The sequence below is a fragment of the Peromyscus californicus genome, unplaced genomic scaffold (assembly GCF_007827085.1).
Source record: "Peromyscus californicus insignis strain IS unplaced genomic scaffold, ASM782708v3 Scaffold_12__1_contigs__length_115047231, whole genome shotgun sequence".
Lineage (NCBI taxonomy): Eukaryota > Metazoa > Chordata > Mammalia > Rodentia > Cricetidae > Peromyscus > Peromyscus californicus.
Genome location: NW_026294413.1, coordinates 28,595,152 through 28,613,791, shown reverse-complemented (window position 1 = coordinate 28,613,791; position 18,640 = coordinate 28,595,152). Strand labels below are relative to the sequence as shown.

The 18,640-nt window shown below is 35.7% G+C and overlaps 1 protein-coding gene across 1 annotated transcript in view; it reads right to left on the bottom strand.

Annotated features, from left to right (window-relative positions):
- The window catches only part of Klhl1 (kelch like family member 1), a 335,255-nt gene that overhangs the window by 101,566 nt on the left and 215,049 nt on the right, over positions 1-18,640 (bottom strand). Inside the window, exon 6 of the mRNA XM_052732608.1 lies at positions 18,221-18,407. Coding sequence (XP_052588568.1) covers positions 18,221-18,407 — 187 coding nt within the window. The remainder of the gene's footprint in view (positions 1-18,220; positions 18,408-18,640) is intronic.

Here is an 18,640-nt window from a genome sequence, read left to right as displayed (position 1 = left end):
ACAGAATTATAAGTGAATCATTTCCTTATAACCAAGTGTAGTTATGTTGAGCTACATACTTCAAAATATCCAATTATAGAATTTCACAATGAAGAGCTCTGCTTTATAAGTTCCTGACAGTATAGCCTATCTACTTTAACCCAAGAAAGTAAAATAAACATATCAACAGCTAATATCAGCTGATATTTTACTTTCTATTTTTATCTTTTCACAATGCTGATAATGATAGACAAGTTCAGGATAAAATGATCTTGCCAAATCCTGTAATTAAAATTAAAAAAAAATTATACTATGTTTACCCCTAAAGGTAGATAAATTATTTGTGTAACAAATATGCAACTACAAGGCATAGATTGATTTTAACTCCCTATAAGATGATCAAAGGATAGTATAAGTTTTTTTTTTTTTTTTTTTGAGACAGGGTTTCTCTGTAGTTTTGGTGCCTGTCCTGGATCTTGCTCTGTAGACCAGGCTGGCCTTGAACTCATAGCGGACTTGCCTGGCTCTGCCTCCCAAGTGCTGGGATTAAAAGCGTGTGCCACTGCCGCCCAGCAGAAGCTATTATTTTTTTAATTATTATAGTTCTCCATGCTCTTGTAATTTTTAACATCTTCCTTCTCCTTTTTATGCTTAGTAATATTAAGAGCATTTGTCTGGCCTTCACATGGAACATTTAGGGCTAGCTGTAATGAGGCTTTTTCTATCCTACCAGTTCTTACTCCTTACCAGAATCCTCTCTGACTGGAAGTCCCATCTGTTACTCCTACCTATCTACTGGCCATTTACCTCTTTTTTTTGTTGTTGTTTTGTTTTTTCGAGACAGGGTTTCTCTGTGTAGCTTTGCGCCTTTCCTGGAACTCACTTGGTAGCCCAGGCTGGCCTCGAACTCACAGAGATCCGCCTGGCTCTGCCTCCCGAGTGCTGGGATTAAAGGCGTGTGCCACCACCGCCCGGCAGCCATTTACCTCTTTATTGAACCATTTAGAAGGCACCTTGACAAAGGCACATCTTCACAGTATATATATGAAGCTTATCCCACAATATTTCCCTCTTTTTGTCTAAATAAAAAGGAAAGGGTTTAACTCTAAATAGTTATGAATAATTATCATATTATTATATGATTATATATTTCATTATTTAAAATTTATAATATAATTTATATTTATAATATACATATATTATAAATATATAGAATATAATAATATAATAATATAAAATATATTATATTTATAATATAATTTCATAATTATCAACATTTGGCAAGCTCAGAAAAAATACTCCATTATCTATCCTATTTTGATAAGCTAAAGGTTTTGTACCTAACCCACTTTTTATCCTAGCTAATATTATCAACTCAAAACTATCTTCTTATACCTCAAAACGCTATTTTTGATAAAAAAATTTAAGATTTTTATGTTCCTCAACTTTACATATTTCATACCTCTTTTGTGAGTTTTTGTTTCTGAGTTTCGGAACAAGGAAAACTGTAAATATAACTATTTGGTCATCAACCCCATCAAAAATCCAAGAAGGATATAATGTTACCTGAGTAAACAGAAAGTGCAAAGCAAACAACTTCCAAAACTATAGAAATGACAGGAAGAGCTGAATGCCTGAACAGTCACTTAAGTTTCTTCTGCAATGCTATGGTATCCATCTTTGATCTACAAGTCTAGAATATCTGACAACATTTCTGTGAAATAGGAATTTTGAAAGACTGTACTTCCTTGTCTTGGCAAAGTTTGGCAGTCACTTTCTTTTGTGTCCTGCTTGTCCAGATTGGACAGCATACTGTCAGCAATAGAGGCAAGGGCAGTTTGCTTGTACAGTGGCTAATTTTGTCACAAATGAAAGCAAACTCCATATGGAGGTTCTTCCATGCCCATCATCCTCTTTTGTAGCAAATAGGTGCAGCCAGGAACAGAGGTGTCTTACTGTCATGAAAAGCCTTATGTTATTAAAACATATTAAATGTCATGTTCTGTAAGCCTTTGAAGTCTTTGAATACCATATATCTGTTTAAAATATGTCTGTGTTTGATACTGAAAATATACCTAACATTTGATAATAAATTTGATTGTTATAGATGACTATTAAAGATGTCTTTCTTTAGTATTATGAATAGCTTTCAAGGACTAAAATGTCACATTATGTTTTTTAATGAGTTGCACAAGCACAATACCTTAAACAAGAGTAGTAGCATATGCACAGTATGTTAAAACAAAAATAACCTTAAATTGGTATCAATATACAAAAATCCATACCAATGTAAAATATTATTTTATTAATAGTTGATTTTTAATTAAAAGTAGATTCAACAAATCTACCCTTTTATCCCATCATGCCCATATCCTCCCTTCTTATTTTCAGAAAGAGATCCCTGAATCCAACCTCCCTTGCTGTTTCTTCCCTTAGTGTGACCAATAACAACTTGTAACCAACCCCTCTAAATGATGACAAACATCCATAATCCATTTGAAGACCAAAAACTACCCACCCCACCTCTTGCAAATGTGGACGTCATGTTCTCTAGACTGCTTCCTGATGTTGACAGCATCTTTAAGGGACCCTGAGAAAATTGTGATAATCATCAAGTCCTGAGAGAACTAGCTATATTATTTTTTGTTTAGTCTCTGCATAGTGCTTATCTGAAGACTTGGCTTGAGAGTCTGTGAAGTTGAACGATCTTAGCTAGTAGCTTTGAAGTTGTTCTGCATGTAGAATTTTGAGCAAACTGCAATAGAGTCATTCTTAGAGGCTACATCCACTGGGCTACTTTTCTTTATTGATGTCTTGTCCTTTTTCTTCTGAAAACACGTAAACTTTCAAAGGTAACATATATATCTGCATTAACACGAGTATGGAATGTGCACTGTGCACAAATAAGTTAAAGATTATTATTTTGTTCTGTGTTTGAGTAGGTAAAAGGCATCTGTTAACTTCAGAACTTTGTTTGGCCTGTATAACCAAACCTTTATCAATGCCATACTGAAGGATGGCATTTAATAATGAGTTATGAGGACTCTGTTGCCAAAGAGATTTATCATGTCTCAGGTCTTAGATCTCCTCCCACAGTAGAAGTATCAGCCTATATGTCATCTGTCCTTTAGTCTTTTTTTTTTTTCTTCACATGAACTATGAACCAATGGCTGAGGGGTCCCCACTGGATCAGGCCCTCTGAATGGGTGAGACAGTTGATTGGCTTGATCTGTTTGGGAGGCATCCAGGCAGTGGGACCAGATCTTGTGCTCATTGCATGAGTTGGCTGTTTGAAACCTGGGGCCTATGCAGGATTGTTTGGCTCGGCCTGGGAGGAGGGGACTAGACCTACCTGGACTGAGTCTACCAGGTTGACCTCAGTCTGTGGGGAAGGCTTTGCCCTGGAGGAGATGGGAATGGGGGGGGGGTTGGGGGGAAGGTGAGGGGGACGGGAGGGGGGAGAACAAGGGAATCCGTGGCTGATATGTAGAACTGAATTGTATTGCAAAATAAATTAAAAAAAATACCAAAAAAATCTATCCAAATAATAATAATAATAATAATACTCATATATGTTCATATTCATATATTCAGAATTCATTATTGTACATAATAATATAATGGATATGAATCAGATTCTTTCTTTGAGCTTAGGGTTCATCATTTCAGCTGGACGAGCTGGACAAGTCTCAAGATACTGCAATTTCCTCTTCTTCTGGGGCTGAGGTTACAGGTATATGCTGCAAAACCCAGCTGCTTATGTGTGTGTGTCTTCAGGCCTTATGTTTTCACAGCAAGAAAATTTACCTACCCAGCCACTGCCCCAGCCCAGCTGTGTCAGGCTTTGGATGTACAGGGAGGAACACTGACTGTAGGATGACCCAAGGAACATCAGAGCAACAGAACAGCCCCTAGGTGAGTGATGATGGCTTGGTTTCGTAGCTGTATGTGTCTGTCAAAATTCATGTACACAAACACCTCTGGTTGGTACATTTCACCAAAGATGGTGTATCCAAAATCTCTACATGGCTACCATAATCTCATTAATAATATACAAGCTGATGTAGTTGTGGTGAAGTGCATTAATGTTTACAAAACTGAAATGGATGCATGGGTAGAAAAACAATAAACTAGTATGACATTATAAGCAAATAATTTATTCAAATGTATGCAAGCTCACTGTTAAATTCTGACATTTCATATGTTCAATTTCTATAAATGTATTTTTAATAGATTAAGTTATCTGTTTTCAGTGTAACTAGATTTATAAGGCTACTGAAAAAGTAGAGATTAGTGGTTTAGAGATAACTGAACAAAGAAAAATATATGTTTTATGTAAACTGATATTAATATAATTGGTATGGATCTATAAATTTGAGGGAGTGTTGAAATTTGAATAAAGATTAAAAGTCACTTTTGCATTGTCTAAATTGACCACAGAGAAAGAAAAGATAAATAGGCCAGGTGTTTAGTATGAGTGACTATACTTCAAGAGGTTAGAATCAGTCACTATACTGTTGGTGGAAGTTTCTGTGTCTGTCCAGCAACTTCCAAATACTTGGCAGCTGCTTCTTAAATAATTGACTCAGAGGCTTAATATTACTTATAAATGCTCAGCTGTTAGATCAGGCTTACTACTAACTTGCACTTATACTTAAATTAACCCATAATTCTTATCTATGTGTAGCCATGTGGCATGATACCTTTTATCAAAACTTGCTTTAATTCTCATCTTGCTTCCCCTGTAACTGGCTGATGACTCCTCACTCTGCCTTTCCTCTTCCCAGTATTCTTAGTTTGGTTGCCCCATCTATACTTCCTTCCTGGCTACTGGCCAATTAGAATTTTAATTAACCAATCCAGGAGACAAATCTTTACAGTGTACAAGAGAATTATTCCACAGCATTATACAACATATGTGCATTCAAAATCATCATGTTGTAAACCATAAAGTATGAAAGTTTGTCACTTTAAGATAAATTATCACTTTACATGATTTGCACTTTGAAAACACAAAATAATCATAACAAATAATTTAAAAATGTTTTGTTTTAATATCTACATCTTGATAATGAATATTAAATATAACTGATAAAATAAAAAGGTAGATTATTTAATCTGCTTTTAAAAATGAACTGCTTGTTTTGAATATTTTACATTGGATATATATATATATATATACATATAATATATAATTTTTCTCATATTAGTTATAACTTTTCAATTTTAGACAAAAAAGGGGAAATGTGCTTGATATATTGTGCACCCCAATAAACTTATCTGGGAATCAGAGAAAAGAACAGCCACTATACTAAACAAAGAGGTTAGGCAATGTTAGCACACACCTTTAATCCTAGCATTCAGGAGGCAGAAAGCCATCTGGATCTCTGTGATTTCAAGGCCATATTGGGAACAGAGGCAGGCATGGTGACACACACCTTTAATCTCAGCACTTGAGATCTCATGTCTTTGCTTTGGAAGGACACACGCCTTTAATCCCAGGAAGTGATGGCAGGAAGAAGAGAGGTATATAAGGCATGAGGAAACAGGAATTTGAGTTCTTAAGGTGTGAGGACCAGGAACTAGAAGCGTTTGAGCAGTTCCATGGAGATCCTCAGGGGTGAAGACTTAGAGACTTTCAGTCTGAGGAAACAGGATCAGCTGAGGTGTTGGTGAGGTGAGGTGGCTGTGGCTGGTTCTGTTTCTCTGACCTTTCAGCTTTCACCCCAATATCTGGCTCTGTTTTTTTTTTATTATTAACACCTTTTAAGATTTATCTTACATATAACGCAAATTTCTGTCATGAACATACCTTTCAAAGACATTATTACATATTTTTTCTTTACTGTTTAAAACTAATAATGTCATTTTTCATTGTATTTAGTATCAGAATTTAGTTTAAATAAAAGCTAACCTTAATAAATCTTTGTCACATTATACTTTTAAGATAGGGTATTAAAGCATAAAGCCCATAAAAAATTGATCAAACATGGATTTTGAAGGTAAGAGTTAATAGTAAAGAATAAATGAGTATTAATGAACTTGCACTCATAGTTCTGAATAATTGTTAATAATTATTTACATTATATACAATCAATTTATATATAGGCTGTGCATTATGACTACAATTATTCTTCAAAGAATGAATGAAATTATATAAAAATAATTAATAAATTGGCACCTCCACTGTTATAACAGGTGTTCTAATTTAATACATAATATAATTTTTAAGGTAAGATAGAATCGGTGGTATTTCCATTCAGATATATAGAACTCTTAAAGTCCATCAGTGTACTACAAAATTTGTGAAGCCCCTGTAATTAATAGTGAAAATACTTTACTTTATAAACATTCAAAAATTTTGTAATAGCTGAACTAAGAACAAAATAAGAAATTCCAGAAATTTGTGTCATAAGCACATAAGGTTATGTATTGTGGAAAATCAAAAATGGAAAAAAATCAAAAGGGGACTCTGCTTGTCAAACATTATAAAGTTTATGATAAAAATGTTTCTGACTGAAAACTAGTGACATTGGGAAAATTACACATAGTTTTAAATTGACTTATTCTGAACTGATATCTAACCCATGAACTGTGTGTGTATTTCTATAATGCTAATGTTTGGATCTGTATGATAACCTAAGGTATTGTGACTTGCTTGTTTGTCAACCTTCAGCATTACTCGGTGGGAGGGGCTATTCGGAAAAAAACGACTTCTTTAAATGTTTTTATTTTTGTTAACCATGAGGGGCATAATCCATCTTCACCAGTGCCCTGCCACCATGATGTACTGGGCTACCAAGCTGGATGCAACAGGGCTCACCTTGGTTTGAAGCCTCTCAGCCTATGAAGGAAGCAAACCTTTCTTTCCTGTATGTTATCATTCTCATATATTTTGTTACAATGATGATAACAGACACAAATTCCGTGTGATATTTCAATGGGTGTTCATTAGGTAACCAGGTTAAGCATATCTGTCTCCTCATTAACTACAAAATATTCATGATGAAAACAAGCAAGTCCTTTTTCTGTAGCTTCTAGGAGCAACTAGCATTTTAATTCATGTGAATCACATAACTTTCACATTCTGGGGCTTGAAAATAATATACTTCTTCAGGAAAAAAAATAAAAGTAGTCAAACAAGAAGACAATTAAGGAAGACTTCTTGAGAATTAAATGAAAGTGGAAGCCAGCCCTCACTGACTACAGATGATATTCAAACCAGGGATGAAATCTGGAGACCTATCTTCCTTGTGACCAGTACAATTGTGATAGACCATATCAGACACCCTGGCACATCCGGACTGGGGCACTGAGGAAGGCTGGTATAGCTCTAAATCATCCAATGTCTCCACATCAGAAGAAAGAACCTATAACAGAAGCCCCTAAATGGTCCACAGAGACTTAACTATTACTCCAAAGTATCACGGCTCTGAAAACAAAGAACTGAACATAACCATGATCACACACACATACACACACACACACAAAAAAAAAAAAAAAAGAACAGCAAGCAAAAGATTTTCACTCCTGAGCTTTTAGGTATTGCCAATACCACTCGTGGTACATAAACTAAATATGGGAAACAGAAGCAGACTTGCAGGTCTGTATTACACACCCCTGGATTCAACCAATTGCAGATCTAACCTATTAGGGAAAAACAAACAAACAAACAAAACAGTCACAAGTATATTGAAGATGTATTAATGCTTTCTTTTTATTCTTTCTTAAATATCACATTTTAACTATAATTTATATAGCTTTTACATAACATTAAGCACAAATAAAATATCAGCACAACAGTTCTCACATGTCATAAATGTTTCTCTCAAAGTACCTGATTCTTGTTTGGAAGGTGATACTCTATTTAACAGTCTGCCAAAAGAAAACAAATTCTAGATGCAGAAACTAATGTTATAAGAAGCCCTGGGTTATTTTCTTACACAATGTTCATCACTTTCAGAATTCCCTGGGCTTGTTATGAAACCTACTAGATTCTAACAGCAAATCTTTAAGGCATAAAATACTGTTCCTTTTAAAATAAAGAAAATGACAGAACTGTCCTTCTGTGGGATGTTCTGTATGTTAAATGTGTTGCTCTGATTGGTTAATAAATAAAACACTGACTGGCCAGTAGCCAGGAAGGAAGAATAGGCAGGACAAAGAAAGAGGAGAATTCTGGGAAGTGGAAGGCTGAGTCAGAGAGACGGTGCCAGCTGCTGCCATGAAAAGTGAGATGTAAGGTACCAGTAAGCCATGAGCCACGTGGCAACTTATAGACTAATAGAAATGGGTTAAGATATAAGAACAGTTAGCAAGAAGCCTGCCACGGCCATACAGTTTATAAGTAATATAAGTCTTTATGTTGGGTCTGAATGGTTGTGGGACTGGTGGGTGAGAGAGATTTGTCCTGACTGTGGGACAGGCATGACTGGAAAAAACTTCAGCTACACTGTCCTATGTACTCTTTCTGTTTATCTTGATATTATATGGTATAGCCAGTAAAATAAAATGCAAAATTATCAGAAAAGGAAGAATATATATGTATATTCCTGAACATGCACATGATTACATGATTAAATACATTAAATCATTAAAACATTCTGGACAAGCTAGTGTATGCCTTTAATCCCAGCATTCAGGAGACAGAGCTGTGTGGATCTCTATGACTCTGAGGCCAGTCTAGTCTACATAGTGATACTCTGTCTCAAAAAGAAAACAAAAACAAATAATATTCACTTCCATCTTTCAAAGAGAATATAAAAAAATAATGGGTCTTGAAGGCCAGAAATATGGCTCAGTGTTTAAGAGCACTTGTTGCTTCTTTAGAGTACCTAGGTTTCGATTCCCAGAAACAACATGGCAGCTCACAACTGTCTGTAACTGCATTTCTAGGAGATCCAATGCCATCATAAGGATACTTCAGACAGTATAAGTACACAGACACATGAAGGAAAGCATTCATACACATAAAATTAAATAAATACGCATTAAAAATCCAAGGATTTAGAGGTATCATTATACAATTATTTCTAACATAGGTAATTTTCAGAATAAAACACTATGTAATTTATTAATATGTCTGCATATATTTTCCAGATGAAAATTAATTCATATGCCATTAAAGTCATGTTTTGTCACCCATTGAATTCCCAAGTAGAATCACCCAAGATAAAGGGATACAATTTTATATAAGAAAATGCTAGTGATTAAAATTTTTATAGGAACATGAGTATAATTGCAATAAAATTCTCAGAGTCAAGCTCAATATACTTTACCATTTCCATATGGGTAAACTCTTTAAATGTTCTTTAAGAGTTTAATAAAATATAAACTTTAGTACAGAACATTAGAAGTACTGAATTAAAGTGATTCAAAACACACACACACACACACACACACACACACACACACACACACACACACACATTTAATGCCAGACTGAAGATGATGAAAACATAAATGTATGCCTATATAAGTATAGGTAGATTGTTATAGTTATGTGTATACATGTGTAGAGTGTGGAACAGTAAAAATGATGTTTTTATGCCATGAAATAATACTAGTCTTTTTAAAATCTATACTATTGTATAGTTTATTTTTTCTGAGGTTTTCATAACCTATACTATTTTATAGTTTACAATCTATACTATTGTATAGTTTTAAAATCTATACTATTGTATAGTTTATTTTTTCTGAGGTTTTCATAATATTAATGTTATCTTTAAAAAAATATTGACTGAAGAAAAATGTGGTACTATTCCTATGATTCCTCTAATGATAGAAATAATCTAAATATTAGTAAACTCATGAAAATATATCTAATAAAGCATTTTTGAAAAAAATATTTTCCATTAAATTTTATTTAACATATTACATACTCACACACATATCTAATACAGTGACAGTATTATACTGTAAGCAATTACTATTTAGGTTAGGGAAACCTTTGATGAATGCATTGGGAGCATTGACCTTCTCTGCTCTGTCTTCCAGAGTCTAATAGATGACTAAGTTTGTTTTGTTCTTATCTTTTAAGTAGCAGAGCCAAGCAAGTGAGGTCTGAAATGATGAAATTAAAAAAAAATCCTATTTGAGTTGGTTAACTGACACATTTTGTACTGAAAAGATGCCAAAGAGAAAGCATGTGTAATATTACTGATGTCACTGAAAATCTTGAAAAATATATCTGTAAGAATGAAATGATTTTATCATGCTTTAAATGACTTAAATATAATGATATTCTTTATATATCTCAATTATGAGAAGTATAAGATGACTATAACACTAAATTTAATTTAATAACACTAAATGCTTTTAAAAGATAACAAATAATTATACAGAAAGATTTAAATAATATCATCATCAACCAAAAACAAATACAACTTTAAAACATATCAATAATTATTATTTCACCTTTAAGTCAGACCTTCAAATAATTTTGAAAATTCCTATATGATTTCTAATTGATGTCTTACTGAGATGTAGGGAAGTTAACTCACAAATTACATAAAAAAATAATAAGGTCATCCTGGTTACTGTTGAGGTATCCTCAATATTAGTAAACACACATACACATATACTGGGCTGCTTGCAATATTTTAGTTTATTGCTTTTATGTACTCCATTTGATCATTCTACTTTTGCAGAATTAGTATAGCCTCCTGAAATATCAGGGCTTTAGTATTTTTAGTGACATCAATGATTTGAACAGACAACTCTCTCTCTCTGATTTTAATGATGGTTTCTCTAGAAGACTATCACCTCCCTATAAATACATCTGAATTTGAAAGAAGAGAACCTGTTATGTCCTAGCTAGTTTATGGTTTTCACAATGAGTTACTACTAGCCGTTTGTCAAAATTCATTCCAACACCTCCCATTTCTTGAAAATTTCATAGTCTTCCAATGGTAAAAATATATATCAATATATGAATATTTTTATCAACATTATCTTTTTATCCTAACAAAAGAACTCAGAATCTATATTTTTGCAATTTGGCTTTTTACACTAGACTAGGCTTGGTAATCAGGTATTATATTCACTGTATGTACATTTCACATCTTGTAACATTAATTTAAACAGTTTCTTTAAATATTTTATCTTAAATAAAGTTGGTAGCTCTTTGAGACAATAATTATAGTCACTGTATACACAAGATGAAACAAGTTCCTACTTGTAGCCTGGCATACACAAAATAGGTGTACAAGATACATATTATTTTAAAATGGAGTTGTACATGATTATTAAACAAGAAAATAGTAAATTACAATGTTTGACTTTTCACAATATCTACAGAACACGTATCAGGGTTGTGACAGATGATTGATCAAACCCATTAGCTATGATATGAATCCTGTCAGTTAAGAAAGTAAGAAAAAGCTAGTGAAAGTCATGTTTTTTTTTTTTTAATTTATTTTAATTTATTTTGCAATACAATTCAGTTCTACATATCAGCCACGGATTCCCTTGTTCTCCCCCCTCCCGTCCCCCTCACCTTCCCCCCAACCCCCCTCCCCCATTCCCATCTCCTCCAGGGCAAAGCCTTCCCCACAGACTGAGGTCAACCTGGTAGACTCAGTCCAGGTAGGTCTAGTCCCCTTCTCCCAGGCCGAGCCAAACAATCCTGCATAGGCCCCAGGTTTCAAACAGCCAACTCATGCAATGAGCACAAGATCTGGTCCCACTGCCTGGATGCCTCCCAAACAGATCAAGCCAATCAACTGTCTCACCCATTCGGAGGGCCTGATCCAGTGGGGACCCCTCAGCCATTGGTTCATAGTTCATGTGTTTCCATTCATTTGGCTATTTGTCCCTGTGCTTTATCCAACCTTGGTCTCAACAATTCTCGCTCATATAAACCCTCCTCATTCTCGCTAATTGGACTCCCAGAGATCCACCCAGGGCCTAGTCATGGATCTCTGCATCCAGATCCCTCAGTAGTTGGATGAGGTTTCTAGCACAACAATTAGGGTATTTGGCCATCCCATCACCAGAGTAGGTCAGTTCGGGCTGTCTCTCGAACATTGCCAGCAGTCTGTTGTGTGGGTATCTTTGTGGATTTCTGTGGGCCTCTCTAGCACTTTGCTTCTTCCTATTCTCATGTGGTCTTCATTTACCATGGTCTCCTATTCCTTGTTCTCCCTCTCTGTTGTTGATCCAGCTGGGATCTCCCGCTCCCCCAAGCTCTCTTTCCCTCAACCCTCGCCTTTGCCCAACAGTCCAATTAAGAAATGGGCTATAGAACTAAACAGAGAATTCTCAACAGAGGAAACTCAAATGGCCGAAAGACATTTAAGGAATTGCTCAACATCCCTAATCATCAGGGAAATGCAAATCAAAACAACTCTGAGATACCACCTTACGCCTGTCAGAATGGCTAAGATCAAAAACACTGAAGATACCTTATGCTGGAGAGGATGTGGAGCTAGGGGAACTCTCCTCCACTGCTGGTGGGAATGCAAGCTTGTACAACCACTTTGGAAATCAATATGGCGCTTTCTTAGAAAATTGGGAATCAATCTCCCCCAAGATCCAGCTATACCACTCTTGGGCATATACCCAAGGAATGCTCAACCACACCATAAGAGCACTTGTTCAGCTATGTTCATATCAGCATTGTCTGTAATAGCCAGAACATGGAAACAAGCCAGATGCCCTTCAACTGAAGAATGGATAAACAAAATGTGGTACATATACACAATGGAATACTACTCAGCAGAGAAAAACAATGGCATCATGAGGTTTGCAGACAAATGGATGGATCTAGAAAAAATCATCCTGAGTGAGGTAACCCAGACTCAGAAAGACAAACATGGTATGTACTCACTCATAGCAGGATACTAGACCTGAAACATGGATGACTTGTCTGCTACTCACATCACCAGGGAGGCTACCTGGAAAACAGTACCCCAAGAAAGACACAGGGATCGCCCAATGACAGAGAAATGGAATGAGATCTACATGAACAGCCTGAAAGTCATGTTTAAAAGGTATTGATTTAAGGCCGGGCATTGGTGGCGCACGCCTTTAATCCCAGCACTCGGGAGGCAGAGCCAGGCGGATCTCTGTGAGTTCGAGGCCAGCCTGGGCTACCAAGTGAGTCCCAGGAAAGGCTCAAAGCTACACAGAAAAACCCTGTCTCGAAAAACCAAAAAAAAAAAGGTATTGATTTAATGTGCAATACCAAAGAACCATAATGAATGGTGTATGTCTCTTTAAGTGATTTCATAAAAAATGTATTCTAATTTTGGCTATATTTAAAGAATGATCTCTCACTCTATTACTTCTGTTTTTCTTATATTTATTACTTTTACCAAGTGAACTTTAAAAAAAGTGGACACAAATTAAAACAAAAAAGATTCTTCTATTATTTTCTCATACATTACAACCCACAGCAGTTTCCCCTCCCTCCACTTTACCCAGTGCCCACCCCCAAATCACCCCTCTTCCCTAGATCCACTTCTCTTTTTCCTTTAAAAAAAGGAAATAGGAGTCCTCCCAGGAATATCAACCAGACATGGAATAAAAAGTTGCAGTAAGACAAGCACACCTCCTCATATCAAAGCTGGACTAAGCAATGAAGTAGGAGGAAAAGGGTGCCAATAACAGGAAAAAGAGTAAGAGACGCCCCCCCACTCCAACAAGAACACCAAACTATGCAAACCATTACAGATATGCACAAGACCTATTCCAGAAAGGAAATTTCAGGGTCTATGATTGTCACTTCAGTCTCTATGGCCCACAATGAACCATACTTAGTTGATTCTGTGGGTTGTGTTCTTGTAGTGTCCTTGGCATGGTCCTCTGGTTCCTACAATCTTTTACCCTCTTCTGAGGGATTCCACTGGCTCTGCCTAGTGTTTGGTTCTGGGTATCTGAATCAGCTCACATCAGTTGCTGGATGAAGCCCCTCTGATGACAATTGGGCAGGTTGATCAATGAAATCCAGTTGAAGATACAGAAGTAAATCCACATATCTATGTACACCTGATTTTTTTATAAAGAAGCCCCAAATACACAATGAGGGGAAAGCCATTCTCAACAAATAATGATGGTCTAACTGGATATCAGCATGTAGAAGAAAGCAAATAGATCCATATCTATCACCCTGTAATGTGATGATTCTTTCTTTGTGCTCTGCTGTGGAATAATTCTCTTGTACACTGTATAGATTTGTCACTCAAAATTGGTTTAATGAAATGATACTTGGGTAGTAGCCAGGCAGGAAGTGTAGGTGGGGCTACCAAATTAAGAATGCTGGGAAAGCCGGGCGGTGGTGGTGCACGCCTTTAATCCCAGCACTCGGGAGGCAGAGGCAGGCGGATCTCTGTGAGTTCGAGGCCAGCCTGGACTACCAAGTGAGTTCCAGGAAAGGCGCAAAGCTACACAGCGAAACCCTGCCTCGAAAAAAACAAAAAAAAAAGAAAAAAAAAAAAGAATGCTGGGAAGAGGAAAGGTGGAGTCAGGAGTCATCAGCCAGACACAGAGGAAGCAAGATGAGACTGTCACACTGAGAAAAGGTACCAAGCCATTTGGCTACACATAGATAAGAATTATGGGCTAATTTTAGTGTAAGACCTAGTTAGTAATATGCTTGAGTTAGTGGCTGAGCATTTGTAAGTAATAGTATGCCTCCATGTTAATTACAAGAAAGAAGACTCATATCCAAGATATATAAAAACTCAATAAACTATATATCAACAAATGAAATAATCCAATTTAAAAAAGGGGTACCAACCAAAACAGAGAATTCCCAACAGAGGAATCTCAAATGGCCCAGAAAAGCTTAAAGAAATGTTCAACATTCTTAGCCATCAGGAAAATGAAAATCAAAATTATTTTGTGATTGCACCTTACCCAGGTCAAAAAGGCTAAGATCAAAAACACAAGTGACAGCTCATGCTGGAGAGGATGTGGAGCAAAGGGAACACTCTTCCATTGCTGGTGGGAGTGTAAATTCATACATCCACTATGGAATTCAATATGACAATTCCTTAGAAAATTGAGAACTGACCTGCCTAAAGTTCCAACTATACCACTCTAAGTCCTATACCCAAAGGACTTTCCATCTTACCACAAGGATGCTTGCTCATTTGTGTACATAGCAGCTTTATTTATAATATCCAGAAATTTGAAACAACATAGCTGTCCTTCAACTGAAGAATGGATTAAAAAAAAGGGGTATATTTATAAAGTGGAGTACTACTCTCAGTTGTTAAAAATAATGACATCATGAAATTTGCAAGCAAATGGATGGAACTAGAAAAATCATCCTGATTGAGGTAACTCAGAAAGATAAACATGATATGTACTCACTTATAAGTTGACATTGCCTGTTAAGTAAAGAATAATCTTGTTACAATCCACCCAGAGAAACTAAGTAAGAAGGAGAGCTCAAGGTGAATATGCATTCATGTCTTTGGGGAAATAGAATAGATTTTGCAGGTTAACTGGGGGCAAGTGGGGATGGGAACAGGAGAGCTAAGGCAAGGGAAGGGGTAGAGGGAGAGAGTACTGGGAGAGATGACAGGAATTTGGAGGATGGGCATTTGTGGGACATTATTGAAACCTAGTGCAATGGAAACTTCATGAAATCTATGAGAGTGACCCTAGCAAAGACTCCCAGTAGTGGGGGATACAGAGCCTGAACTGCCCATCTTTGTAACCAGATGAGGCTTCCAGCAGTGGACTGAGATGTCAACCCAACCACAAATCATTCAACCTACAATGCTACCTGCCTGCAAGATGTGATGGGAAAATGGTGGCACAGAACTTGTGGGAGTGGCCAACCAAAGACTGATTCAAGGAGAGGGAGCCCATGCTTAATGCTGCCTGGATGTCCAGGAACCAGAGTCATGATAGCCCAGAGGCCTAGGATAAAACAAACATGACTGGCACACAAAAAAGTCAATGAAATGTCTCCTAATGACATTCTCCTATACTCAAAGATCAGTGCCCAAAACAAAAATCTTAATAACTATTTACGTATTGTACAAGCTAATAAGGTGTAGAGAGCATTTTATGTAGTAGAAGTCGGCTTTCAATTCTAGGAATTTCTCCAGAAATGTCTTATTTGATCTTTAAATCTATTTAAGTAGGGTTTCCAGAGTTTCTGTTATACAAAACAAATATTATTTGATGTTCTTTTTCTGTATCTACTACCTGTATCTATACCCTGTAATTCCTCTATGACTAAGATATAATATGAATCCTTAAACATTTTATGAAATAACTTCCATCCAATGTATTGCTGATTTAATCAGGAATATGCTGTGGCATTCCATATTTTCACACACACACACACACACACACACACACACACACACACACACACACACACACACACACAGGCACACACACACTCCTTTTACTGAAAATAGACTTTTTCTCACATAATATATCCTAATTATATATTTTCCATACTCTGCTCTTCCTAATTCTTCCCCACATTCCTTCACATCCAGATCCATTGTGCCATGTCTGCTGTACATGCTACCCTTAGTATCTGTGAGTTCATAGTAGTTTTAATCATATTTTTTTAGAAAGCTTTGTTTTCATGATATCCCCACCTTCTCTGGCTTTCATATACTTTCTGTCTCCTCTGATGATGGCTGAAAAAGGCAATGATAGATGAGAATAGCAGAATGTAATGATACATTGGTGAGCCACTTTTTTGCTACAGTTTGTTTTTTTTTTTCTTTTTAGAAGTTTAGATGTAGGTATTACCCCAGGTCCCTGGACATTCTGGTATCAGGTTCTTGATCTCCCAAGCACTGTCAGGTATAGGTTACACATCCTGGAATGGGCCTTAAGTCAAATCAGTTGTTGCTCAGTTATTCCCACAGCCTTGTGTTACCATTGCTCTAGCACGTCATGCAGGCAAGACAACATTGTTGAACAGAGGGTTTGGTTGGCATATTATTTATGTTCTCTTCTCAGAGCATGCAGAGTACCTGTGCCTAAGATGCTACCATGGCCAGATAAGTGTCATAATAGCTGAATGGTTGTTACTAATTATAAAAGAAAAGAAAATTAAGATGCCTGGGAAAGTTTAATACCTAAAGGATTTCTTCAGTTTAGAAAGACTACTTTCCATATAGAAAAGTTTATATTCATACAAACAATTTAACTCAACAGACTCCATATTCTCATATATTTTACGTTTTAGAAACTGTATTAAGTGACAGTATCCACCAATTAGAATGCTAATGGCTTTAAAGAAGTCAGGAAATTAAAATAGAAATGGAATAATACATGTAACAGTAAAGTTTTACTTAAATTTTCGTGGTTATGTCAGTGTTGGACTAGAAAACATAAAAATTTCACAGAAATCATTGCAATGCCATTAAATACTCAGCAGTAATCAGTTATATAGTACCATATATTAAGCACCTAAAAATTCAAGTTAGTACCTAATTCTTTTTTTAAATATCATGATGTTTTAGTAATATTGATTTATTATTCAATGTTCACAACATTTGTTTTAGGATAAATACTACCCTCTGAAGATTTGCAACTATAATTGATCATACTTTTTTTTCATGTGAAAGATAGCATTTTTAAAGAGCAAATGACAATAATTTAGCAGAGTATACTTGATGCCTAGGATCCGACTTTAGCACTGTGTTTGTGTATGTGTGTGTGTGTGTGTGTGTGTGCATGTTTTGTGTGTAAGCTGAAGCACTAAAGAGAACAGATATTCATATTCATCACATTTTTACAAAAACTGCAAACCAAATTCTTTACATGCATCTATTATTTAAAAAAAACAAAAACTATTGAGACACATAATTAAATTCTGAATTTATGACATTCAATATACTAATTTGTTCTTCTATATCCATTTTTCTGTCGTCAGTGTGAGACTCTCAGCTCCACAAAGGCAGAGCTGCCTCATTCTTGAACTCCCAGAAGCCTATCCTTTCGTACTGTATTTCTTTGTCATAAAACTGAAGTATCATTGCAATATATTCAATACATAATTCCTGTTTTCCAAGCAGATGTTTTAAATCCTGTTTTTATTTCATACATAATTAACCGAAAATAATATAACATGTAAAGACATATAAGAAACAATTCCGAACTACAAATAACAGTTTTAATGTTTCTCTTAATTTTTAAATATGTTATTTTTAACAAAATTGTGTGTACATATTGTTAGGTTGTGCAAATTGCATTATTCAGATCGATTCATGGAACAACAAAGGGTATGAGTTAATGTAGATCTAGAATCACATACCTTTGTTGTTGTCCATTCCCCCAACAGCATAGAGAGTTCCAACTGTAGATTTTCTGGGCTTAGTTCTTGGGCTTTGCATTAAAGTTCTTCTTTCTGGCAATAGATGGTATTTCATTGCTTCCAGAATCAGTTTTTGGCATTCCAAGTCATTCTTAAATAGTGCATGGTTTTCAAGGTCAGCAAGTATCTGGGAATAATACACAGTCACTGTTAATGCTATTTCCTAAATTAGTGAGTATATGTTTTATGTATTGAAGATAGAAGCTTAGTTCCTATCCCATCACTCTTAACTTTGGAAAACAGGATAGCTATGTCTTACTAGATAATAAAATTATAAATAAAATAATCAAATATACTTGCTGCCTTTCCTATTTTTCCTAAGAAATCTAGACACTGTAACCAAAATTTAAATGTAAATTT